The sequence below is a fragment of the Octodon degus genome, unplaced genomic scaffold, assembly GCF_000260255.1.
Source record: "Octodon degus isolate 3935 unplaced genomic scaffold, OctDeg1.0 scaffold00073, whole genome shotgun sequence".
In the NCBI taxonomy this organism is placed as follows: Eukaryota; Metazoa; Chordata; class Mammalia; order Rodentia; family Octodontidae; genus Octodon; species Octodon degus.
The window spans coordinates 5,739,585-5,765,601 of NW_004524649.1; the positions used below are offsets into that span (position 1 = coordinate 5,739,585).

Genomic DNA, 26,017 nt, shown 5'->3' on the forward strand with positions numbered 1-26,017 from the left:
ATCTTGACAGATAAATATGTGATAAGACAAATACAGTAGACATTCATTGTATAGTCAAGAGAATGGATATGTAGGCTATTGCTGTAAAACGTCTATTCTTGTGTGGATTGTTTTGGATAAAATCCAGAAGACTAAATGATGGAAGGAAAGAGGATGAAAAAGAGGAATTAAACTGTATTATATACATGTCCCAACTCCACACAGGAGTGTAGTCATCTCAGATGGAAGTATGCACTAATTAAAAAAAAGACACTGAAAAACTTCAGGGAAAAGCTTAGAGTAAGATAGCATTGTACTCTGTCACACTCTCTTTATGTGTTCATTGGTCTTCCTGGAGCTGGGACATTGGCTCACTGCAGTCTTCTTATAACACAAACTCTTCTGTCTTCGAATTCATAGCTGGAAACATATATGACTTATGCCCATGTCCAGGTGTCATCTGCCTATACTGGGTCCTCTGGAGTGAACCTTAAAACCAATATTTTTAAATGTCTCAGTTGAGACCAAGATTGAGATCAAGATTTGTATTTGTGGGTAACCAACTTTGTAACCTTGGGAAATAGCTCCTGTGCTCAGAGGCTCAGTGTCCTCTGTGGCACTAAAGCAGTCATCCAGTACAGTATGTAGTACCTACCTTTTGTCTACATTACATATAGAAGTAGTCCTTGAACCTAGAAAACAAAAGGCAAATGCGTTTTTCATTTCGGTTCCTATTTACATTTTTGGAATCTTATCATAGTACAAGAAGAGTCTTTGTGTGCAAATATGTAAGGAGTTCTCTAATGATGAAAAGTTCCCATGAATATGCATAGTGCTGCATGTGGCTGGTGACTCCAGTTAACGTTGGTGCCTGTCATCAGTGGTGTTCTGATGCCTGTTGAAGGCTGTCTCAAAAGGAAGGGAAGGAGGAGGAGAAGAAGGGATAAATGAAGGAGGGAAGGAAAAGCAATGGAAGGAAAAGGAAAAATAAAAAAGACCTAGCAACGGCCTGCCTTAGAGTAGTAGCCAACTTCTTCTACCATGGCCGTGAAAAGCCACCTGATGTCACTGAATTTGGGTTGAGAACAGCTGGGTACACTGGGCCCCTGGGGGTGGCAGCTTGTCTATGATCTCACTGGCTGTTTTGGATTCTCTTTGAGAAGCACCACATTGTACAGTGACAATTCTTTCATATAGACAATATATGTGTAGGTATGACTTGATTCTGTTTGAAGAAAAATTGTGCAGAACATAAGTTATTTTCAATTTGTGTCATGTTATCTGGCCCAGTTATGAAAACATCTTTGTTCTTTAGATACATGTTGTACACAAAGACACATGGCCTTGTGTAGAGCTCTTGTGAGCCACGTGTTTTGAAAAGTCAGTGGTCATTGGAAGTATCAGCCCTGTGGCCTGAGCATGTGTGGGATTAAAAGAGTTTCCTTTTCCTTTCAGGCATTTCTGTTGCCTTCCTGTGAGATAGCCGTAACTAGGAAAGTAGTTCAGGTGTACAGAAAATGGATCCTCCAGGAAAAGCCTGTGTTCATGGAGGAGCCAGATAAAAATGATGTTGCCCAAGAAGATGCTGAAAAACTAGGCGTTTCAGAGACTGACGCCAAAGAGGTAACCCCTTTCCTTGCCCTTTGAGTTGAGTGGGTTTTAGATCAGTCTCCCACCTCTGTCCAGGGTCCCACTGTGCAGTCGTGGGTAGGCGAAGCTTTATTACCTTTTCTGGGGCTCTGGAATTGCTGACTGCAGTGGGGACCTGTGTCAAAGAGACATCATCTCCTAATCCATGGGTAAGGGCCATGTGTACATGACAACTTTGATAGTCACTGTCACAGAGAGATGTTTCATAAACTATCAGACTTGCACATCTCTGTATGAGAAGACTCAAAAATCACTGCCTTCTTTTTGACTTGTTTTAAATAAGTAGCATTTGGAGAAACTAAATTTAGACTGCTTGGGGCAATGTTTCTTGTGCAGTGGACTGTATCAGAAGCAGCTGGGTTTACACATTTGAAAGGAGTACAGCTACAGCCCCCCTCCACACTGTGTGTGTGTGTGTGTGTGTGTGTGTGTGTGTGTCTGTTTCTGGTACTGCCCGTGGTCGGGGAGGCTGGAGACTGGGTAAATCTAAAACCACAGACAGAGTGCAATAGCTTTCCTGCAACACAAAAGAGACAAGGGTATTCATATTCCTAGTATACTGTCTTGGAACTATTTTAAAATGTTTAAAGTTCTTAACCAGAGGCATATTACTTTTAAATGTCTATTAGTTCCATACTTGTGACATTTCACCATTGGTGAAGTTATTTTAAAAATTAGTCATGAGGTCAGAATGCACAAGGGAGAAAGCAGGCTCCGTGTGTGTGTGCGGCCTGTTCCATGCTCCCCAGACATTGAACACACATGACCGCGTCCTGCTGCACATACCAGGCTGTGGTGCCAGAGGCAGAGGAGTGAGCAAACAGCAGATACCTGTGCTCCTGGAGCCTCCACCGTGGCCTCTGCTGAGCGTAAGGAGCTCAGTGCGCAAGCACATGCGTTTGACATGCTGGTAACAGATTGTTGTTTTCCAAAGGCCTCCTCGGATGGTTCCGGTCATAAGCGGTCTTCCAGCTGGGGACGCACATACTCCTTCACGAGTGCCATGAGCAGAGGGTGTGTGGCCGAGGAGGACAGCACCAGTGTGAAGGCCGGGTCCCAGGCTGTGCTGCAGGTGTGCTCGTGGGCTGGGGCCACCTTCTCAGCCATCAGGCAGAGATAGCTCTTCCCTTCTCATTCTGAGGTTTCTTTCTAATTTTCCACCTGCAATTGGTAAGATTATTTTCTAGTTAAAGAAGATATAAAAACTGGTTGCAGTTTTTTGAGAGGGATTATTATACAGTGAATGTGAAGTATCTAGGATTTAAATCTCCAAAATAGTTTCCAAATACATGTAAGTAGCTATTTGGATTCTGATTTTCAATACATAATATTTTAAGTAATATTCCTCTTTAAAATTGCCTATGTTTCAGATGAACAGTGACTAATATAGTAGTTTTAAAGTATTTGCCTGAATTAACAGGTAAAATAGAATCTGTACCATGTGGAGCATTGCAAAGAACAGCTTTGGCTATAGTGTATCACTTGTGGTGTACTCCTTTTAAAAAGATGGTCTCTGAAGCTTCCCTGCAACTACTCTAATTTGTTAGTTTAAAAGTGTTTTATATATCTTTTCACACTCAAAGGAGAGTAAATTCTTTCCTGTTGGTGCAACCATCTGTTACCATCTATTATAGTCATTATGTAGTTATTTTCTCCTGGATATTTATTTATTTATTTATTTAGGTTCTTGTGATAGGATTGGTTCTGTAATTCAAGCTAGGCTTGAACTATGTAGTCCAGGCTGGCTTTGAATTAGCAATGATCCTCCTGCCTCAGCCCATCAGTTGCTGGAATTATAGGCTTTCCTGGAAAATTGTGACATGATATCTTTTTAGTGTTGCAAAATATAACTTCAAAGGTTGCTGACATTTTGGTTGATCTGATTGCCTTTTGAGTATGCTGGTTTTAATCAGTGGGTGAACCTGAGCATTATTTTGAGGTTTGATCTACTAATGAGATAGAGAGACCATGTTTACTACCACATGCTTTCTGTATATGCTGCTGAGCACAAGGATACCTAAGAGGACCTTGTCCTGGGCCATTTCTCTCTGTTTTTTTTTTTTTTTTTTTTTTTTTTTGTTTTGTTTTGTTTTGTTTTGTTTTTTGTAGTTCAGGGGATTGAACTCAGAACCTTATGTTTGCCAAGCAGGTGCTCAGGCCGCTGAACTATCTTCTTGGCCCTGGACCCTTTCTTTTTACTGGGTCACAGTGTCTGAGACCCACACATTAACTGGGGAGAGATTTCTCTAGGTTCATGTTTTTAAGTCCACAGCCTTCTGGCTCCAGGGCAGGAAGGCATGGTCCAGAGATATGTGAGAGGAAAAACTGCTCAGCTTATGGCAGACCAAAAACAGGACTAGTGAAGGGAGCAGCTGGGAAGAGAGGTAACCTCTTCTAGATCATGTCCTCAATGAGCCACCCCTTCCACCTGATCCCCCCTCCTAAAAGCAAGTTCTCTATACCCCAACCACCTGCCCTAAGCCCCACAAAAAGATTACATGAGGCTCTTGAGAAACCATAACAGTTATATCCCTCCAGATAGGCAGAGCTGACCCATCCTCATCAGTTCAGCAGCTCAGGATACTTGAAGATGGTGGCCACTCATGCTGTCCTTATAGGTCTCACTCCTCTGGCAGCTTACTACCTGAGAGCTAGTTTCAGGGCCTGTTGTAGATACATTCCTTGTTGCTGAGACAAAATATCTGGCATCCAAAGTTAAAGGGGGAAATGTTTAGTTAGCTTACAATTTGTAAGGATTTCAGTCCATAATTGACTGTCCCCAAGGCAGAGTGGCAAGGTAGGGTGACATCACAAAGGACAAGCAGTTCATGGCAAGCAGAAGGTAGCAAAACAATAAAGGACAACCTCAGCTCTTCCTATCCTTTTACCTCTTATCCAGGCTATTTATGGTGGGCAGTACTCACAGCCTTAATCCTAATACCATTGAGTCTAGCATTGCACCATGAATCAATTCTAGTGTCACACACTCTAGATCCAGCCACCTCTGAGAAAGCCCCACTTATGACTATGTGAGGCTTTGGGGGGACATCCAGACATAAGCCATCAGAGTACCCTCTCACATTTTCCCATCCAGCTGGTAGAGGGCAGTGGCTCCTAAAGGTCCACTGTAGAGCATACAGTAGTCAGCCGTGATGTAAAATTTTATGGAATCTGTTTTTGTCTTAAGAATATACTTAAAAGAATTTCTTTTGCACAACAAAAGAAATCACCAACAGAGTTAAAAAGAAAACTCATGAATTGGAAAAAAAATTTTAGCCAACTGTCCCTCAGACAAAGTACTTTTATCTAAAACATATAAAGAGGGGCCAGGGAGATGGCTCAGTGGAATAAGTGTTTCCCTGGCAAGCACAAGGGCCTGAGTTCAATCCCATTTCTGTCAAAAAAAGAAAAAGAAAAAGAAATAAAATTAAAAATAAAACATATAAAGAATTTTAAAAACCTGGCACCCAAAATTCAAAGGCCCAATCCAATAATGGGCATCTGAGATGAATACACATTTCTCAGATAAAGAAATACAGATGGAAAGTGAATATGTGAAAAATGTTCACTATCACTGGTCATTCAAGAAATGCAAATTAAAACAACACAGAGGTTCCATCTCTAGAAAGAATGGTTATCATCAAAAAATCAACCAGTAATAAATGCTGGCAGGTCTGTGGGGGAAAAGGAACCCTTCTCCACTGTTGTAGGAGTGCAGACTGGTACAACCACTATGGAAATCAGTGTGCAGGTTCTTCAAAAAATTAGGATTCGAGGTTCCATCCAATCCAACTATTTTTCTTTTGGGTATTTTCCCAGAAGAATTAAAAACATCATACTGCAGCACTATATCAACACCCATGTTTATATCAACACAATTTGTCATAAATAAATCTTGGAAGGAACCCAAATACCCATCAACTGAGGAATGGATAAAAAAGATGTGGTATTTTTACACATTGGAGTATTATTTAGCTCTAAAGAAAGACAAACTCAAGGCTTTTATAGATAATTAGATGCAACTAGAGACCATATGCGTAAGTGAAATAAATCAGATCCACATATGTAAACATTGTATTGTCTCTGTAGTATAAGACACTAAAAGAGTAAGATCCAAAAGATACAGTAGACATTGTGAAAGGGAAAGAAACTGCTGGAAAGGAAAAAACAACTGGGATGGGGAAAGGAGAAAAGGAGGGGAAAAGATAACTGTACTACTAATTTCTATTAGTTCACTGAAAGGAATAATTAGTACTTATATTGTTTGATCAGTCTTGCATGCCTGTACCTGATAATCTGAGCAACTATTTTGAAGATACCAATATGCAATATAATGACCACTGTTAAGTTCCTATTACCTTGTTTTGAAATTCTGTATTTTTTTTTTATTCTTTAAAAAAAAAAAAAGAATCCACTTAGATTTTGTACCTTACTGCATCATCGGTTTCTCCTGTTAAGTTGGTGAAAGTGGCATCATTATGTTTAGGCAAGATTTGTTCGGCTGTGTAAGTTTAGTTTTATTTTCTAATGTAAAATTTCTGATGCCAGGTATTTCTGACGAACGCTGCAAATGTGTTTTTGCTGGAGCCTTGTGCTGAAGTTCCTGTTCTCTTAAAAGAACAAGTTGATGCTTGCAAAGCAGTCCTGATTATTTTCAGGCGTATGATAATGGAGCTTACAATGAATAAAAAGACGTGGTAAGTTTATTTCAAATCTTATTGTAAAACAGATGTTTTTATTTTCAGTTAAAATGTTGAAGTTTCCATTTACTTAATGGTTTTACAAAGTTGACAATAAAACTATAATCAGTCTTTTGTAACAGTCTCTATGAATTTTGAGGAAGATAAAGTACTTATTACTTTGATAGTTCATTTATTTTCATTATGCTAAAATGCTCTTGAGCTAAATAGTCATATTACTTAATAGTAGATTTTTTTCTACTGTCTCTGTTACTTTTCTCTTGTTGCTTAAAAAAAGTACCTGACACCCGAAATGAAGGAAGGAAAGGTTTATGTAGGTCCCAGTTTGTGGAGGCTTCAGTCCATACTCAGCTGGCCCCAAGGCAGGGCAGCATGTGGCAGAGGGCAGCAGCTCATGGCGGTGGAGGGGAGCAGCAGCAGGGAGCAAGCCAGCCTCTCTCCCACCCTTATATTGCCTTCAGGCTCTCTGCCCCACAGCAGGTGTAGCACTCACACCCATAATCCCAGCATTGGGTCAGGAAAGAATCACAAACTCTAGAAGCTGCCCTGTGACAGCATGAAGCTTAGAGGGGACATCTAGACACAAAGTATGCCATCCACTTTAAATGTCATCAGATAGTTCTGTGGAAAAGTAGTGTGGTGTTTTATGCTATCATTCTTTGTAAGCCCAGGAGAGGTTAATTGCTCTGAAATGCAGCAAATGGATTTTTATCATTTCAATTTGATGTCTTAAATTCACTTTGAAAAAACGATTCTTTTAAATGATGATTGTAAAAATGACTAAGCAGTGCAGTCAGAATTTCAGTATCTTCATAAAATTATTTTTTCCTTTTTTCCCTTTTCTCATTTTGTGTTTCTCTGTTAGTTATTTTCTTCAAGGTAAACAGTACATTAGATATTTCCCGTCCTCAGCCTGTAACAACTGGGAGCATACCACTCCATCTTGCTAGGTGTTTCTGTATTCTCAGCAGCAGACCAGAAACCCTGCAGTTGCTGCTCCTTCCTACTCCCTTCTGATCAGCTCTGCCTTAAGCTGCCTCTCAGGTCTGTCCCATTGTCTTATAACCTACCAGCCTGCCCAGCGGAAGTACCAGCACTTTTGTGCCTCAGCTCCAAGCTCTACAGCCACATACCAGTTGGCAGCCGCCTTCCCTTCCCGGAGTTTCCCCTGCCACCCCACCAGCAGGAATGGTGCTTTGTCTGTGTGCACTTGGTGGGCAAGGAGGCAGCCAGGCATCAAGTCTAACCCTTTCCTTTTGAAATCCATGGAAAGGCGGGCTCTGAGGAGCCCTGGCTTACAAACTGCAAGTGTCAAAATGATGACTTGGAGCTACAAATTCCAACTTCATCTTTCCAGTTTGCCAAGTTAAGCTGTCCGAAAGCTGGGAATACTAGAGTGGTGCACAGAAGCATTTAAACGGAGGGGCAAAAAGATGCTGGCATCTTGCAGCTGAGAGACGTGGCATGCTCCTCAGACTGCTGCCGTATCAGTGGTACTGCTTCATGCTTTCCTGTGACAACTGTGATTTCTGAATACCATGCCTCCAGTAACATTTTGATACTTTGATAGGCTTCTTATTTTGGTGAAATCCCTCAGAAATAAAAAGGAGCAATTGTGCTCTGTTCTTAGTAATTCAGAGGTTTCCATGTAAAAGTATAAAAAGACAAATTATTATTATTATTCTATTTTTTAAACTTTTTTGTGGAACCAGGGATTGAACTCAGGCCCTTGCGCTTGCCAGGGAAGCGCTTATTCCACTGAGCCATCTCCCTGGCCCCAAAAAAAGACAAATTATAAAAATAGATGCAAATACCCATAAAAATAGTAGAGTACAGAAAGGTACTGGCCTGCTTCTCAGAGAGATGTTCCCCTATATTTAAGTACCAGCTGATTGCTATCTTCCCTCCCTCTCTTGCCCTTGTCCTTTCCTCTCTTTGAACTTTTTCTTTCTGTCTGGTACGTACCTATGGAGCCACCTGTGCAGCTATAGTGGGGAGCTGGGTGGACAAGGCCCTGCATCAGGAGAGCTGCAACCCAGTAAACAGAAGCTTCAGGCAGTTCAGTGCTGGCGGGGAGGCAGGGAGTCTCAGGGTGTGTGTCAGGGCTGTGAGTGAGCAGTCCAGGTTAGGTCTCTCAGGAGCCTTCCTGGTAGGAGGAGAGAGGCAGGAGCCCTGATGGAGGACAAGGTCAAAGGTTGTGCGTCCAGGAAGGAGAGGGAAAGGGAGGCAGAAGTTGGGGCAGCCCAGGACAGGCCTCTGGAGGAAGCAGCTGTGACCTCCTGAGCACCAGTGTCACATACTCAGCTTATTTTCCCAGAAGCTCTCTAGGCCCCAGGTGGAGGGAGAGGTGATATGCACAGCTCTAGGGCTGAGGGAGGGTGCCCTCCCCCACCCCCCATCCCGTGTGTCGTACTGAGAATGCAGCCTCAAGGAGGACTCTGCAAGAGCCAGCGTTTCCTGGAACACAAGGATGCAGCAGTGATCCCAACTGATGGCTGGTCACTCTGCATGTCCTGCCTGTGTTAGGAAAGGGTTTCCAAACTACAGGAGAAGCCATGTAGGAATTTCCTGTACTCCTCACTCCTCTAGGTCCAGACCTAGAATGTGGAAGGACCAAGGATCCTAGAATCCAAAGCCTGTGTGCTTTAACACAAGCTTCGCCGCCAAGATCTTTTATAGAACCCTGGATGTATCTGGTTCTTACTGAACTCATGTTATGGTTGTGAAGCTTCTTGTCTGAAGCCTAGAGTGCCATAGGCAGGCAGCAGTGACACCAGGTACTGCCATCCTCTGCCACCAGGCTCTGGGCACCCTGCCTGGAGAACAGCACACTGCCCTTTTTTTCCATCCTCTGCCTCAGAGTTGTGCCTACATCACCAGTGACAAGGTCACTCTTTCTCCTCTGCATTTCCACAATCCCTGGATGTGCAGGGCTGAGCAAGTGGAGTAGAGTGCCTGGAGAGTGTGGGCCCAGGGCTGAGACAGCAGCAGCTGCCGAGAACATGGCCCCCTTGCGTCACCGTGCCCTGAAGAGGCCGGCAAGGTGTAGCATTGCACATGATGGGAACAGAACATGGCAGAGAAGCTAAAGCAGGAGTTAGAGGGCGTCTCACCCTGGCTGCCTTGCTCTGTCCATTCACCTGCTTTACTACAAGGAGAGCAATAAAGCTGTGTGGGCTAATGGGGAACACTTCCCAGAAGCCAGCGCCTCCCCTGGGAGGACATGGCAGACCATGGGTGCTGTGTTCCTGTAGAACCCAGGAAAGAAGGACTGAGCAGACACTAGGATGGAGGAATAGAACTCCAGCTGTACACAGAAAAAGTTATCTGTTGTCCCAAGCCGCTGTTACTGTGACTAGTGGTATTATGTCATCTGCATGATCTGTATGCTCTTCAGAGAACTTTTACATTGCACCTCTGCTTCCAGAGCTGCCGTGCTGGGGCAGCGTGACTGCAGCGTCCTAGCCAGGTTGTCTGGCTGGGCATAAGGTGCAGTCAGAGCTTCCAGGCCCCAGCACATGTGTGTTGGCTGGGCGACCTTTCCCAGCCCTCTGCCTGCACCAAGACTGTGGACCTCAGTTGTGCTGTGACACTAACTGCAGGGTCCCCAGAACCATGACCAGAAAGTGAACTTCATTTTCTGTTACTAAGGTAGACAGGAAGGTGCCAGGTTAAGTAGACTCGTGGGTGGGAAGCTGAAGACAGCTGTGCTGGTTCCCACTGGAGTCAGTGTCTCCAGGGTGCTGGCGCTGCCCCTCCACATCTCACTGTCCTTTCTGCAGGGAGAGTCAGGAAGGCAGGAGCTCTTATCCTGCCTGTTGGCGTGGATTTGGGAGGCACATCTGTAGTATAGTCACAGCATAGAACAGCTTGTTTTGACAAAATGTGGTATTTGTTATTTAAGTAGAATATAGACTTTCAGTAATTTAGAATGACACATGATTGTCAATGTTGGTGAATTCTTAAAAGTATTTCTCTTACCTGTAAAGTGCTTTAGAGATGTAATTATTAATCTGAGCTTTTATTTTGGGTGGCCCAGGGAGCAGATGTTGCAAATACTACTCAGGATAACAGAAGCTATCATGCAGAAGCCAAAGGATAAACAAATAAAGGACTTGTTTGCCCAGAGCTTGGCAGGGTTACTGTTTAGGGTAAGTCTTTTTTATTAAAACTGAAAATGCAAGAAATGAATCAAATTTAAAGCAAAAGACTGTTAATCATTGGAATGTTATGCATAACAGTAAATTAAATTTGGATTTTTAGAAATACTCTTTCTTAGCTTTGTCTGAATGCAATTAGTACTGGATTTTAGGCTTTCCTCCCTCTTGCCATCTGCTTCCTCCTGACTTGCTTGTTGATGGAAGAACTTTCAAAGGTGTCAAGAGCCAAAGGCCTTGATGGAGAGCAATTAGATTTGGAGAGGTTTAAGATAAATGGCAGCTGGGAATGGGTGCAAACTGGAGCGCCATCAGTATGCTCCGAGGTTGTGGTTAAGCCCCAGGTCTGGATGCATCCTCTAGGGATTGAACACGTGCCAGAGAAAAGACCTCTCCAGAGCTGGCAGAAGGGAGGGAGGCAGGCCCAGATGCTGAGAAAGGGCAGCCAACAAGCTGGAGGACAGCCAGAGGTGGGTGCCTGGGCACCGGGAGAAGAGGACAGTAGCCAGGAGACCTCTGGCTCTTATGTAGGCAGTTGAGAATGAGCAAGTGGAGGAGAAAATGCAAGCCAGGCAGTGGAGAAAGTGAACACGCATGAGGCCTGCAAGAGGCCTGGGTGTGGCAGAGTGCATGTGTGGGTAGGGCTAGGGTGGCCGCACCAAGTGCATTTGCTCATCAGTGTGATGGTCCAGAGGAGGACAGCACGGTGGGAGACAGGAGAACTACGGGGCTGACCTCCCACACACAGCAGGTCAGGCAGGACTCTGTTCTTGTGGCTCTCCAGCACCAGGGAGGGAGCAGGAGTGAGTGGGCTGGCTTGGGGGACACCTGTGAGGGTAGACACACCCAGGCCCCAGGGCAGAGGCCCACTGCAGCACTCCCCACAGTTGAGGGGGTTGGGAACTTAAGGACATTTCAGAAAGAAAGCAGTGTGAAGGGCTTTGGAAAGAGGTGACTTTCTCCGTGAGTAAAGGTGTTGGACATGGCTGGGGGAAGAAGCATGGTACACCTGGTGCTGGCCTGCCTAGGAGCAAGGAGAGGACACTACCATCCTTTCACAGTTGGCTGGAAGGAACAGATGTAGCCTAGCAGGTAGCACATGCAGGTGAAGGTGACAGAAAGAGAAGTTATTCTTTAAAGCTAAATGTTTCCATGGTAACCCATGAAGACCCAGCTGTTCATATCAACTAGCAATGTTAGTGTGATTATGATCTTGGCTTGCTGACAGGACTGTGAAGCTGCAGAGCAGACAGTTACTTGCTTCCTAAATATCTCTCCTTTACCCTGGTGGCCTCACCTACTTTGTGGGGTGCAGAGGATCCTGCACGTGTTTTTGCCCTTGCCCACCTTTGTTTTGCTGTAGCTGAGTGCTGTCCCTCCCATGCGTAGGGACTCTGCTCTCCTGGCTCTGCACAGAGGTTTAGAGGCCAGCCCCCTCCTAAGCACTCAGGCCCTGCTGCCCAGTGTACCAGAGCTGAGGCACTGTCTGTCTGGCCAGTTCACAGGCCTCCCCTCACCAGCTGTCTGCCCTGCCCCTTATGTGCCATGGGATTAGAGAGTGAACTTGGTGCAGAATTAAGCAAGAATGCAGTCTGCAGTTGTGGGGCTTTTCATTTGTTTGTTTGGATTTTAGGGGAAAATTTCCTCATTAATGGAGAAATCTTGTGAGATCTTCTGTGGAGACTATTTTTTGGATTCATGTTTATGATTCTGAGGTCATCGTAGTTGTTTCGGAGGGAGGCTGCTGGCACTTTTGGGCTTCATGGCTTCATGGCTGTTGTGCAGTCAAGAGAGGACTCCTTTCTTCCACTGGGGGTGGTGCTGGGTCAGTATGGGTTCTTGGGATTCATGGTCATCTGCTGACCTCCCAAGCCCTTATGTGAGACCCAGAGGAAGAAGGAAGGGAGCTGTGTGGACAGCTCAGGAGGCTGTCAGGTGGCATTGTCTTGTGCCATGCTGCAGAGAAAGTGTGCTTATTATGATTCGCTGGTCGCATAACTGTCTATAATGTCCAGGTACTTGCTTTTTTAAAAAAAATTAATTTTTAGACTATTAAAGAAGATAAGGAATTTCTAAATTACTATTAACTTTATCTTCTTTTGATCTTTCCTGTAGACTTTATCTTTTTCTGTCAGTAGGTAGCAAATTTCTTCAAACAGTGGAAATTTAAATATTTACCAAGTTAAAGTAATTGCCCGAAGTGACATCTTAATCTGTGTCAGTGCTGACTGTGACCCCAAAGGTGCCCTTGCTCTTTCCAGCTGGGCCTTGGTGTGTGACAGAGGTGGGCAGGCAGTGTAGGGCAGCCAGGTCTTTAAAATTCATCTAGTTGTTTGTTTAGTTATTTTGAGTGGCAGTTTCACTATGTAGTCTGAGCTGGTCTTAAAGTTACAATCCTATTGCCTCAACCTCTGCATGCTAGGATTGCAGGCAGGTGTCACTATGCCCACCTGGAGGGTTGGTGTTTGTACACAGCATCTGCGCTAGGCAGCAGTGTTAGGTCTGAGGGAACTGTGCCAGGCCAGTCTGGCTCCAGGTCATGTGAAGTGAGTGGCACAACCCTGTCTGGGTCTCTGTCCTTCCCTCTCCTTTGCAGAATTGATGAGAAGGACTCCCACTGTCATCTGCAAAGAGGCCAGCCTCTCTCCTCATTCTGAACCCCCCTTCACCATCGCTCCATGTATATGATGCTGTCGCAAGCTGTTATAGGTTACAGCTGTTACCTGTCAGTGCTCCTCAGAAGCAGTAGTCTCAGAGCTGCCAGAAACCATCTCTTCCTTGTTTTACAATTAATCAACAAAGTGAGGCCAGAGCATCCCTTTGCCCGGGGCCTCCTGTTGCATCCCAGCAGCTGGCTTGGTCTTCTGGGCTCCCCACACGCAAGCCACATCCTGTGTCTCCTCTTTTCTGTTCTGTTGAGGTTGTATTTACTATCTTATAACACACTGATATTCATTGCTAGACCAGTATTTACTGTTATATTTGGATCGTTTTTATTGTATGCATATACTTGCTGGTAGTGGCCTCAAACTCCTTATGAAAATGGCAGTGTATAAATGAACAGCTAGAAGCTGACATTTTAATAATAATAAAAAATATTCAATGAAGTATTCATAATTTTCTTTCACATGATTCTTAATCTTAAAAATTTATTCATATTAGCACCAGATTTTAAATCAATTGTTTTGATAATATATATATATATATATGTATGTATATTTATAACTATTGTGGTTCTACTTTGCATTTTTATTTTTTTTAAAAGTATAGTAAACATGAATTGAAAAACACAGAAGTGTTTTTTATAAAGTTACTTTAAATATTCTTTTTCATGTAGTCAGAAAAGGTCTGCCGAAGTATAGACAGATTCATATTTTTCAGTTTTCCTGTGTCTGTGTTAGAAGTTTTTTATCTTTTAAAACATCTATGTGTAATTTGCCATCTCTGGAGGACAGGAGTTCATGTTGCTACCTGCAAGATGAGTAGGCATTAGATTGGGAGACGGCCAGAGCAGGACAGGGTGCGCCCATGCAAAGAACCAGAAGTGCACCGCCGTCCAGTCGGGGCCACCACCCTCAGCAAGGCCCTGGCCTCATGAGTGCAGCTCTGGAGGGAGCCTGAGAAGGCAGGAGGCTAGGGTATTACTTGGGCTCTGTGTGCACAGACCCAGTGGAGTTGTGGTCCAGGAGTCCGGGAAGCGGGGAGGTGGGGACAAGGAGTGAGCATGCTGCCTCCTTTTGAGTCTGTCTCTCCAGGGAGATCTGTAGCCAAGGGAAGAGCAATGTTCTGCAGGAGGAGGAGCAGGACTGTGGGAGCTCTTCTCCTCTGGAGGAGGAGCAGAGGCAGCCTGGGACCCTCTGGTGAGCAGGGCAGGCACTCATACCCAGGAGGTAGCAGGAGGGCTCCCCATCACAGCTGGGCCAGCACATGCTCTGGAACAGTACTGGACCTGTCATGGTGTGCACTGTGACAACCGAATCCTGATTGCAGTTAAATGAATTTTGAGAATTAAAAAGCTACATCCAAAGTATTTTTCATCTTAACAACTTTAATAATAGCAACAAGCTACCGTGTCCAGTATTACACCTCTCCCTGTCTGGTTCTCTTGTGGCGGTTGGATTTAGACGCTTATCGTGGCATGGATCCGAGCAAACCTCTGTGTGTTCATCTCTCGGGAGCTCTGGGACGACTTTCTGGGCGTGCTATCTTCCCTCACTGAGTGGGAGGAACTCATTATCGAGTGGGCCAACATCATGGACTCTCTGACTGCGGTGCTGGCAAGAACTGTGTATGGAGTTGAGATGACAAACCTACCTCTGGACAAGCTGAGTGAGCAGACAGAGAAGAAGCAGCGGGGCAAAGGTAGGCCCGGGGCTGGGCAGCAAAGGGCAGATCTCCACGCCTGTAGGAGTAGCACACTGCCATAGACGGTCCCCTGCTGGTGCGCATGTGCACTTGGGAACACATGCACACCCTCACTGTACTGCAATATTCTTTCCCCTCCCCCTTTGCAAACACACTTTTCACAGTGGCACAGAACAAATTATTTAAACAGTGATCATTATATGTGTTTCTAATTTGCATTGCTTTATTCTAAAGTAGGATTTAAATATCCATTATGGGAACACTTGACTACTAAGCAGTAGAAGAATGACAGCCACAAACACAGGCAGAGGAACTGGTGGTGAAAGCAAGCTACGGGTGGCTGCTCTGCTCATTACACCTACCTGGGCCCAAATCTGAAGCCTCTTTTTTTCCTATATTTTGGGTTCTTGACTTCTCTGAAATAATTGATCAGAACAATATGAGAGACAGAGAAGGTGAATTTCTGCTTGCAGTGCTATCTTGTTTTTGGAGTTTTTCCAAAATAAGGTGTTATGATGTGGATTTTTTTTTTTTTTTTTTTTTTTTTTTCCCAGAACCGTGGATTGAACTCAGGTCCTTGCACTTGCCAGGGAAGCGCTTATTCCATTGAGCCATCTCCCCGGCCCCAAGGTGTTATGTTATTTATAGATTTTCATTATCTTATTGCTTCAACCAAGTCTCCATTAGGATTTATGGTCAGATTTCCCTGGGGATTTGTGAAGGATTTGGAGTCAGGATGCAATGCTGTTCTCACACCAGGATCTCTGAGGTTTTGGTTTATAAGTAGTGGTTTTAGGAGTGTCCTGGGAACTGTTTTGCAGCTTTATTTGACATTGTCTTGTATGAGAAAGGGTTATTAATACATTGTTTTGTATATTGAAGTGAATATAATGAAGATGGAGATTATTCAGTGACAGGAACTTTCAGGTTGCTGGCCTGTCACCCACTGGAACTGTGCTGTGGGGAAGTGTCCCTCGTCTGCAGCAGGAGTTTGCTTTTCTCTTTTGCTCCGTGTACATCCTGGCTGAGCATGCAGGAATGGAGATGAGTTCAGCGTTCAGACTGTTTTCTCACCTTTTGTCCATAGGCTGTGTTCTGGATTCACAGAAAGGGACCACTGTAGGAAGATCCTTTTCTCTCAGCTGGCGGAGCCACCCAGACGTGACTGAACCCATGCGGTTCAGGAGTGCCACCACATCTGGGGCACCAGGAGTAGAAAAGGCAAGAAACAATGTCCGCCAAAAGGCAACTGGTAAGTGATGATTTAAATAGTTCTGAGAAACGTAGCTGTTATCTAATAGGGACTTCAGGAATAAAATGTTTTAAAATTCTACTCAGAATTTAGGTGAAACATTTCTCCATATTTTTGGCATCTATTCTAGTTACTTTTCAGATCACGGCTCTTGATATTTAATCCTCAAAGCTCTCAGTTGTGAAAAACACTTTCAGTTGTTAACACTGAGTGAGACATTTGTATAAAATAGAAGAAATAGAGGGTTGTTTTTGAAGAATGCCCCATTAGTCACATTATTATCCTCATTAAGCCAGTGATGATCTCAAAAGAACCTGTAACCATTCTGGGGATGAAAAAGGAGGATGTACTCACTTTTCAGGACTGGATAGAGACATTTTTGTGTTTTGCTTCTTTGGAAAATTGAAGTTTTTGTGCCTGTGGATGGATGTTGTCTTACAGAGTATTTGAATTAACAAGAACTTGACCAAGAACTAGCTGATCTTACTGCTGTGCTGAATTTTACTCATACATACAAAGAGGAAAAAAACTCTTAAAGTATACAGCCAATATTTAATGAGTACGAATGGTTTTCTCCGCAGTGGCTTTGAGGCTGTAGCGTATGTTTAAAGTAACCACATCTCAGTTTCCTGATAATACCAAGCAATTATAATTGCCTTTCAGCATGTTGACTTCAGAAAATCCTAAGTCCCCCTGGCCATGAAGTAAAGACGCAAGTTTACCATTCTTTGTAGTGCTTATTGAAAGATTAATAAAGATCATTTAGAATGCTGTTGGAGTTTTTAATGAAAATGTCCTTTAACTCAGAGGCCTCATGATTCTGGCAAAGCGTTTGGTGGTAATTACCACACTACCTAGCTGAACCTCCTGTTCTGCATCTTCTTGCTCTCCTTCATACTATCCCCTGAGGAGGGAATTCATTCCTGCTACCATGCAGCTTTTGAGGACACTGATTCACTAATTTTCTGTCTCATTCTAATCCCTAAAAACACTTTTCTTCTGTCCCTGGATCCTTCACAGAAGGAGGTCAGAAGGTTTTGACAAAACTTAGCATCTTACCTGAACGGCCCAGACTTCCTTTGCCCCATGCTGCCTTTGTATCCCCGTGACAATAAAAGTGCTTTTGCAAAGCACTTGTTAAACTTTAGTCTCACATGTTAACAACAGCAGGTTACTGTACACTCAGTACTTCTGTGCCACTCTGTGGCCAATACAGCCTCTGAAGACATTGCACCCCATTCCCAGAAGGTATTGTAAACTACCTGCATGGTAGAGGCACCAGTGTGTTAAAAATACTCAGTATAAGGGGCCGGGGAGTTGGCTCAGCAGAATAAGTGCTTCCCTGGCAAGTGCAAGGGCCTGAGTTTAATCCCTGGTTCCATAAAAAAAAATAAATAAAAAAAACCCCCAAAACTCAGCACTGTTCAGCCATCCAAGTCATGCTTGTTAGTGCTCCCAGAGGAAAGCCTTTGGGGAATGTATGTCTATGTCCACCAAGCCTGGCCCTGGAGCAGTGTCTTGTAATTTTTAAAAATTGGAAACATAACCTTTGAAAGATAATGAAGGTGAAACTTAAAATACAATTCATACAGTTGCAGAGTAGAGAAATGACCATGAGTTTAACAGAGAGAGTACTACAAGCCAACCCCAGAGACCTGGTGAGCAGTCCTAAAGAAATACTCCTTCCCAGGGTTAAATGATGGTCAGAACTGAGATGTTTCAAGTGTGTGAGTGACCAGAGCTTTTAATAGTTGCAATGTGTTACCTGCCTTCATGTGTCTTGGGTAGTGTTCCTACAGAAACATTTTCACACAAAACATTCCATATTTTATCATTTCTAAAATTTAGGGAAAGGAGAATCATTTGATTTTTAACAGGAAAACTTTTAAAGCAATACTTAAATGAAAGCCTGACATATTGAGAGATGCACAGATCTTTTAGGAAATTTGAAGTGAGCCAGTGTGGCTTTTTTTTTTTTTTTTTAAGATTTATATATTTATTTATTTTGGTATAGGCTTTTGCCACATGTCTTGGACTCATAGTGATCCTCCTGTCTCAGCCTCCCCAGCACTGGGATTACAGGTGTGCGCCATCATTCCTGGCTAGCACAGTGCTCCTGGGGCAGGCATGGCATGAGGTACCAGGGATCAAACCCGGGTCCTTGTGCTTGCCAGGCAGGTGCTTAGACTGTCAAGCTATTTCTCTGGCTCCAGTTTGGCATTTTAATGCCATTTTTCTACATGGCTCACACTGTAATCACGATGTGGTTTGTCTTCTTGCTGAGAATTTTAATAGGCAAAGTGGGAGAACAATAAAGTAAAAGATTTGTTTCACTTTTTCAATTTTGCCACTTTCACTTGTAGTTTGTTTTATCATGTAAATAATAGAAATACATAAAAATAATATAGCAAAATAAACTTTTATACGTATGTTTAAGGATGAAATGGTTGTATAGAGTGTGATTTATCGATATGAAACATGTTCTCTTCCTTCCTCTGTTCACCCATTTCCTGAAATATTTCTTTTTACTACTAGTATACAGAAAACTTAGAAAATACCATGAAGAAGATACCAAGAAAATATGTGTTTAATAAGTATGAAATATCGTACAGCAGGGTGTTTTATGCATATTTTTAACATTGTTTTCATGTACTGAATCTTTTAATGTTCAACTTGACCCTCATGTGTTCTTGATCCTTTAGGATATCTTAATTTACAGAAGAGTTGCTTTGAATACAGTCATCTCTCAGCAAACCAGTTTCTGAGTTACTTGTTCCATATAGAAGGATTTTCATCTCAGACATTATTTTCTCCTCTCACCCTGGCCTATGTGTGACCCGCAGGAGGGAAAAGGGATCATCTTGTCTGCCTGAAGAAACAGCCCAAATGTGACTGATGCAGAGTAGAAGAAGGCCTAGTGTAGAAGGCACTGTGGACTAAAATGGGTTCCCTGGGGTTGCCCACTCCTTCCTCAGAGTGACTGACTGAAAGTTGGCTGTATTTATTTAGCCTGTGATTAAATACTGTACTCTGTACTGACTTCCTTTAAAGTTTAAAATGACCTCCTTTCAATATGTAAGGAGAGCCCAGAAATAGAATAATAAGCAGTGAAAGGTCTTGATATGCTTCTGACATGATATCACTTTATCTCTCCCGGAAGCTAAGCGAAGCCAGTCTATCAGCAACTGTGTTCACCTCCCTGAGGCTTTGCCTGCCACTAAAAGCGTCCCGCTCCTGCTCCACACCGTGAGCGCTCTCTTACCTGGTCTCTCTTACTCCTCTTGCTCTCACAGGCTTTCAGGTACTGTAACGCCGTCTCGTGTGTCCCTTCCTGTCCCTGGCCTTTTCTCTCATCCTCTGGGCTTTCCACTGTTGCCACACCATGCACGCTGCCTGCCATTGTGCTGAGTTAGCACCAGTGGACATTGATAACTGTGTTTATGTGCTCAGATGTTGGATAGGAGTTAGTCAACAGAGACTTCTGGGACCTGCTGCCCTTTGAGGATAGGAAGCTGTTTTAGTCCCATGCTTTTCAATAGTTGCAATGTGATACCTGCCTTCATGTGTCTTGGGTAGTGTTCCTACAGAAAGTAGGGGAATTCTTAAAAAAATTTTACAAATGTTTTGAGCATATCAGTACTAGAATGCTTACTAAACCTTTCAAAAAAAAAAAAAAAAAGAAGGAAGGAAGGAAGGAAGAAAGAAAGAAAGAAAGAAAATACTGGATAATTATGAAGATAAGATTTCCTTATAGCTGGTAAATCATATATATATATATAAAATGATTAGCTTATGCAAATTCATACTGATAATTGAAAATTGAGTGAAAGAATGCTAAAAAGTGCTGCTTTCCAAGACAAATATATATACTCCATGAAATTTAGCAGCTGATAATTGAAGTTAGTCATATTAGACACCATTTTTTTTAAAAGATGTTACAGCACATGGTACAGAAGGGTGAATCAATATGGTTTACAATAGTGATTGCACATTTCAAAATAATTTCAAAAATGTCAGTCCTCTGATGGCTGTGTAAAATGCTATATTAATTTATCAAATATGAGGAAAGAAGTTATTTGCACTGAAACTGAGAACAATAGCTTCTTAGACGACTTTAAGAAATGCTGAAGTTGGAAAAAACAACAAGAATGGTATATGGAGAAGCAGTCAACCATCAGTTGTTACAGAAGAGAAGGTTTTGAATATATTCATCATAAAGCTTTCTAAAAGTTTGAAGTGACACATATGCTAATTACCCTGATACAGTCATCATTCAATGTATATACGAATCAAGACAATACATTATATATCGTAAATATGTACAGTTATTGTATCAAATGGTGTTACAGTACCAAGTGATTTTTGTCCTACTTACCTCAACAAAAGGATTCACTTTTCTATAATCAATCATTACATCTATATCTAGACATTTTTCAGTGATTTTAAGACAAAATAAATGTTCTTATTAAAGAAGAAAATGTTTTCATGCAGTTTGTAACGTCAGAAATCTGACATTGTTTTTAAATATGGGAGGTAACATAATTGTGGCTCTCTGTAGCAATACATTATGTCACATTGTAGTTTGGCAAAACAAATTTAAAACGTAAGTCCTCTGATGGCTGTGTAAAATGCTATATTAATTTATCAAATATGAGGAAAGAAGTTATTTGCACTGAAACTGAGAACAATAGCTTCTTAGACGACTTTAAGAAATGCTGAAGTTGGAAAAAACAACAAGAATGGTATATGGAGAAGCAGTCAACCATCAGTTAAGTTACTGGTGACCACTAATTGCTTGATTATTTGGTTTTGCAGAAAGTCTTGCTCTTAGAGATAATTAATAAAATATTTAAATAATTTTGCTCCCCATTTGACTGATACGTACCCGAAAGGATTTTTTTCTTGATGAAAAATTTTATTTCATAGTCTGCATTATTTCCATATTGTTTCACTTTCTTAAATTAGTTTTTCTGGAATGTTTTTTTCACAAATATCTCTTCCTTGTATTAGTAGGTTCATTTGGAATTTTTTGTTCTCAGCATTACATTTTATTTACTCAGATGGTTGGTTCCTTATATATATTTACATGGTTCCAATAGACACTGAATGCCTTAGAGCAGTGGTTCTTGGCTGGGCCAGTTTGGGCAATGTCTGGAGGTGTTTTGGTGCAGTGCTACCACTGATAGCCAGTGGGTGGGAGCCACGGGCCTGCGAAACATCCTGTAGCACCCAAGCCAACTTGCAGCAAGGACGTGGCAGAAATCCCCACTACAGCACAAAATGGAGCTGCCTGACTAGGTCTGATTTTCTTCTTTTACTGTCCCTGGAGCACAAAGGGTGAAGGGATGTGGCAGAGTGATTTGGAGAGCTCCTGCTCCTCTCACAGCTCCGATAGCAGCCTCTTTCTTAGGCTGATGCCAGCCATTCTTTATTACAGAAAATATGATGCCATTGTCCTCTATGACTGTCCTTTCAAAAGACTGGGCCAAGAGCAGTGTACAGCAGGCCCCAGTCAGTGTATACAGCCACCCCTGCTTGGCAGTGCGGAGGATTGAGTTTGCATCCCACCAGCTCCACTTTAAATCCCAGTGCCTGGGCATATCTTTCTAATCTCACTGATACATGCAAATAAAGAAATTGTTTTAGTGGTACTCTGGACTGAACCCACTGCCTTCCTGGTGAGCTGTATCTCTAGCCCATTTTTATTTCTTATATTTGAGATAGTTTCTCTCAAAATTACTATTTTCCCCTGCTGCTTTCAAACTAGTGATCCTCCTGCCTCAGCTTACCACTGTGTTGGAATTATAGATGTGCACCACCATAACCAGCACTTTGAGGTTTTCTTTCTGACCACAGGTTTGCTGCCATATCAATGCTTGCTAGTTTTATTTTTGCTTAATGTTTCCTATTTCTGTTTCTAATCTGTGAAAGTAGTCTAACCTGTGAGTTGAAGTAGTCCACCCACCAAAATTGTTTTAGTCGTATAAGCAAGAAAGACAGAGTTCCCTTTAGACTCTATGATATGTCAGTCTGACCCTTAGGGAACTGTTTGCTTGGCAGCAACAGAATTTGGGGAGTTAATTGTGTTGGGGGAAAGGAGCTATTGTTTGTATTTTGGGAGACTGGTAACCATATGTTTCCATCAGTGTGAATAACTTTGTTATATACACAGAGAGAGAGGGAGAGAGGGTGAGAAAGAGAGATAGAGAGGGAGAGGGAGAGGGAGGGGAGGGGGAGAGGGGGGAGAGGAGAGGAGAGCGCTGTAAGAGGTAGTCTGCTAGTTGTTCCTTTGTGGGAACATTTTCAGCTGTTCGAAGTTTCAGCTGAAAGTTTCAGTTGGGACATTTATCAGTCTGTTGCCTTGATAGTCCATGAGGACGGCAGATTCTGTTTTCTTTGAGGAGCATCATAAGAGTGGCAGAGGATCAACTGCCTTCTCTTCTAGAAAGGCTTCGGGTCCCAGTGAGAAGCCTTGCCTGGCTGGCTCCACACCTCACTTGGGGCTCTGACAGGACCAGGGCTGTCTGGCCTTGGGAAGTCTCCACCTTGGGGAAACCTTGAGGTACTGAATGACTGTATTCCTCCTCTTGTGCTTCCTAGAGTTTCAAGTAGTTACCCTGTTTGATGTTCAAAATTTTGAAAGTTATACTCTTAGTTTTTCTTATGCAACCTTGTACCAGGAGTAAATGGAACATATAATTTTGACTGTTAAAGAATGAATCTTTCTATTTAATAAGATTGATTAAGGAAGCCTTAAAGAACGAGTGAAATTGCTTTTAAAAACAGATGCTTGAGGAAAAAAATCACTAAAGAGCTTACACACTTGGCCTAATCATGCGGATTGTTCTCTCAGTAGGAAAAGCAGTTAAGTCACCCTTCTTTGATCATTTTTCTGATCTTTTGAATGGATACTTAGAAAGTAGTGGTTTAGTAATAGTGTTGTGTAATCTATACCATCAAGAAATGAGAAAGTGCTTTTAAATTTAGGGTTATTGGGTAAGCGAGGCTTTTGAAAAAGTAATGAATTGGTGATGGGGTTAGAATTTGTGTCTTTGAAGTAGATCAAACAGGCATTGTGTAATGGTCAAAACAGGCAATGCATCAAGTCCAAGATTCAGCCTGCTGTTTTTATATAACTTGGATTGCTTCTTTTCTGCAGTGATTATTACAAAATCTTGACTCGATGACACTGGGGGACAGGGCAGCCATACAACAGCTGCTCCTCCTTAACAAATAAGGTGCCAGCAGAGGGAGCCCAAGCACTGTCACAGAGGGACCATGCCAGAATGTGTCACTTGTTTGTCCATTTATGTAAGCCAAGTATTGAGTACATACTCAGTGCAAGGATGAAAAAAGGGCCTAGAAGTACACACTTACAAACTGGCTTTATGTTTGGGCTAAGGATAACTGGAAATTCTCTTTTCTCCAACATCTCCAACTCAGGGCCTAGCCACACAGAGGCCAAGTAGCGCCAGGATGCCCCTCCCACCAACACCGCGGCCCACACCCCTTCTCCTTTCACAAGGCCAAGGATTTTCTATCTGAAGTCCCTCGTGACAGTTTTACTGCACAAGTCCTAAGAGTGCAGGAGGCCTGCCTGTTGGGCAGGGACCAGCCCTGGATGCAGGCTCTTCCCATCTGCTGTGCAGAGGACCGCTGGGGACCTGGATCCCGAGGCTACAGTACTGTGGCTGTACTCTGGCCCACCAGATGGTGATGCTCTGTATCTGTGCACAGAAGCAGCCAGCGCTGGCTCAGCTCTTATTTGTTCTGCTCATGGGCCTGGAACCAACATCTAGCAATTTTGGCATCAAGCTTAAGAGACTAAAACCAACTCTTCCCACCAGCTCTTTGGCTCCCTCTACTGGTATTGGATTAACAAATATCTTTTCCCAGAAGGTGGCAGCATCTGTGTAAGCAGATTAAGTAGTGAAAGATGGCGGAGGTGGGGAGGGGCTTCTGGAAGGAGACCCAGTAAAGGGCCGGCTCTGGACCTAGGGTGTGCGGGTAGACACGTGCGCCTATGCCTGTGCTTTTCTGTGGCTTTGTGAGAAAAGGGCATCCAGGCCCCTGGGAAGGGTGGCGCTCATGGACTGTCCCTTCTCGCCACCTCGCCTGTCTCTCCTGACCCCTCATGCTCACTTCCATCATACACCTAGACTGTGCTCTAGAACTTTCTCAAATTTCCTGATTTTCAGGTCTTGTAACTCCATTAGAATACTATAAAATGGATTTTTTGTTTCAATAGGAAATATATAATAGCAACCCTTTGTGGAAATCCTGTGTGTTAAGTTTAGAATCGCCCTACATATAGCTGCTTCTTTAGGGGACTCATGGCTTTGGCTCCCAGCTCAGATTAAGGGGCAAGTCTCCATTTTCAGGGTTGAGTGGGGAGATACAGCAGCAGAGAGAACACAGGCCAAATCCAATTGGTCTCTTCTCAGAGGGACTAAAGGTCTTGTCTGTCATTCCAGCCTTCTGGGTGGCTGAGGCAGGAAGATCATAAGTTTGAGCTCAGCGTGGGCAACTTAGCCTTTTTACCTTAGTCTCAAAGTAAAAAAAAAGGGGGGGGGAGGGAGATAACAACAGGAGGGTGCTGGGGATATAGAGTGAAGGCCCTGAGTCCAATTTCTAGTACCATAAAAAAGAAACATTGTGCCTGCAGCTTTTGGAGAACACACAGATTCATGGTTATTTAGTGCAGAGGCTTATGGCAACATCAGCGAATGTGGCACCAGGGGGACGCAGAGTGGCAGGGTTTATATGCAGGGTCCTGTGGTGGGGCCTGGGGGAGATGTGGTGGGGCAGCACCTCAGAGAGGAGGGGGTAGGGCTGAGGCCAGTGCCAGGGACAGGACAGCATGAAGAAGAAAGCAGCAGCCACAGGCAGGTCAGGACCGCTGGGACAAGAGCTCCTGGAGCCACCGTGGGGCAGCAGGTGCCAGGAGACCAGCACAGGCTACGTCCCCCCTGTGAGAGGCCACTGATTTTTTTTTTTTTTTTTTTTGAACTAGGGATTGAACTCAGACCCTTGCACTTGCCGGGAAAGTGCTTATTTCACTGAGTCATCTCCCTGACCCCAAGGCCACTGATTTGCACTAAAATCAGGAAATTAGTATAAGTTCTAGAGCAGTGGCACACCTTTGTTTTAGAGGGACCTGTTTGGGCCTCAAAGAAAATAGACACGAGGATAACAAAGAGGGGGACAGGGACAACTCAGTAATTGTGAAAATGATCTGGGAGAGAGATAACACAGTCCTGCAGCTGTGACACTAGAGAGAGGATGGCATGATGTTCTAGGCTTTGAGAGACTGAAAGGAGCTGCACATCTTAGAAACAACCTAGGAAGGAGCTCATTCCCTGAGGAGCAGCATAATTTGCTGTGGTCCTGAGATCATCTAGTGGCCCCAGCTCATCTTTGGTGGTCTTATTTTGTATTTATACTGATTCTCTAAAAGTACTAGTGGGTCATTTAGTGATTAATTCAACATTTTAAAAGGCAGTAAATCCATGGTATCGAAAAAAGCATTAAGGACCGGGGAGATAGCTCAGTGGCATAAGTGCCTTCCTGGCAAGTGTAAGGTGCCAAGTTCTATTCCCTGTACCCCCCTACAAAAAATGCATTAAGGAGCAGTTTACTTTGGATAGTTGTTCCTGTCTCTATTAGAAGGAATAATGCACTAAAAATTCTTAGTTTCTCTCATCTTTATGGTGTATGAGTGTGTGTGTGTGTGTGTGTGTGTGTGTGTGTGTGTGTGTATTATGTGCATGTGCTCTCCTCACATGTAAATTACCCATTCTTTGTATCTTCTGGACTGTTGAATCCTTCTTTCCTTCTTAGGCCTAAAATTGCAAATGATTTACAGCTCTCAACCATTTATTTGTTTTGTTTTGATTTTTTTTTTTTTTTTTTTT

General features: G+C 43.2%; 1 protein-coding gene across 4 annotated transcripts in view; it reads left to right on the top strand.

Annotated features, from left to right (window-relative positions):
• Positions 1-26,017, top strand: part of Ralgapa2 (Ral GTPase activating protein catalytic alpha subunit 2) — a 300,697-nt gene that overhangs the window by 93,025 nt on the left and 181,655 nt on the right. For all 4 annotated transcript variants that reach the window (XM_023720114.1, XM_023720115.1, XM_023720113.1 and 1 more), the window contains 6 exons: positions 1,435-1,602; positions 2,564-2,701; positions 6,178-6,326; positions 10,369-10,480; positions 14,611-14,848; positions 15,939-16,103. In XM_023720114.1, the coding sequence (XP_023575882.1) occupies positions 1,435-1,602; positions 2,564-2,701; positions 6,178-6,326; positions 10,369-10,480; positions 14,611-14,848; positions 15,939-16,103 (970 nt within the window). The remainder of the gene's footprint in view (positions 1-1,434; positions 1,603-2,563; positions 2,702-6,177; positions 6,327-10,368; positions 10,481-14,610; positions 14,849-15,938; positions 16,104-26,017) is intronic.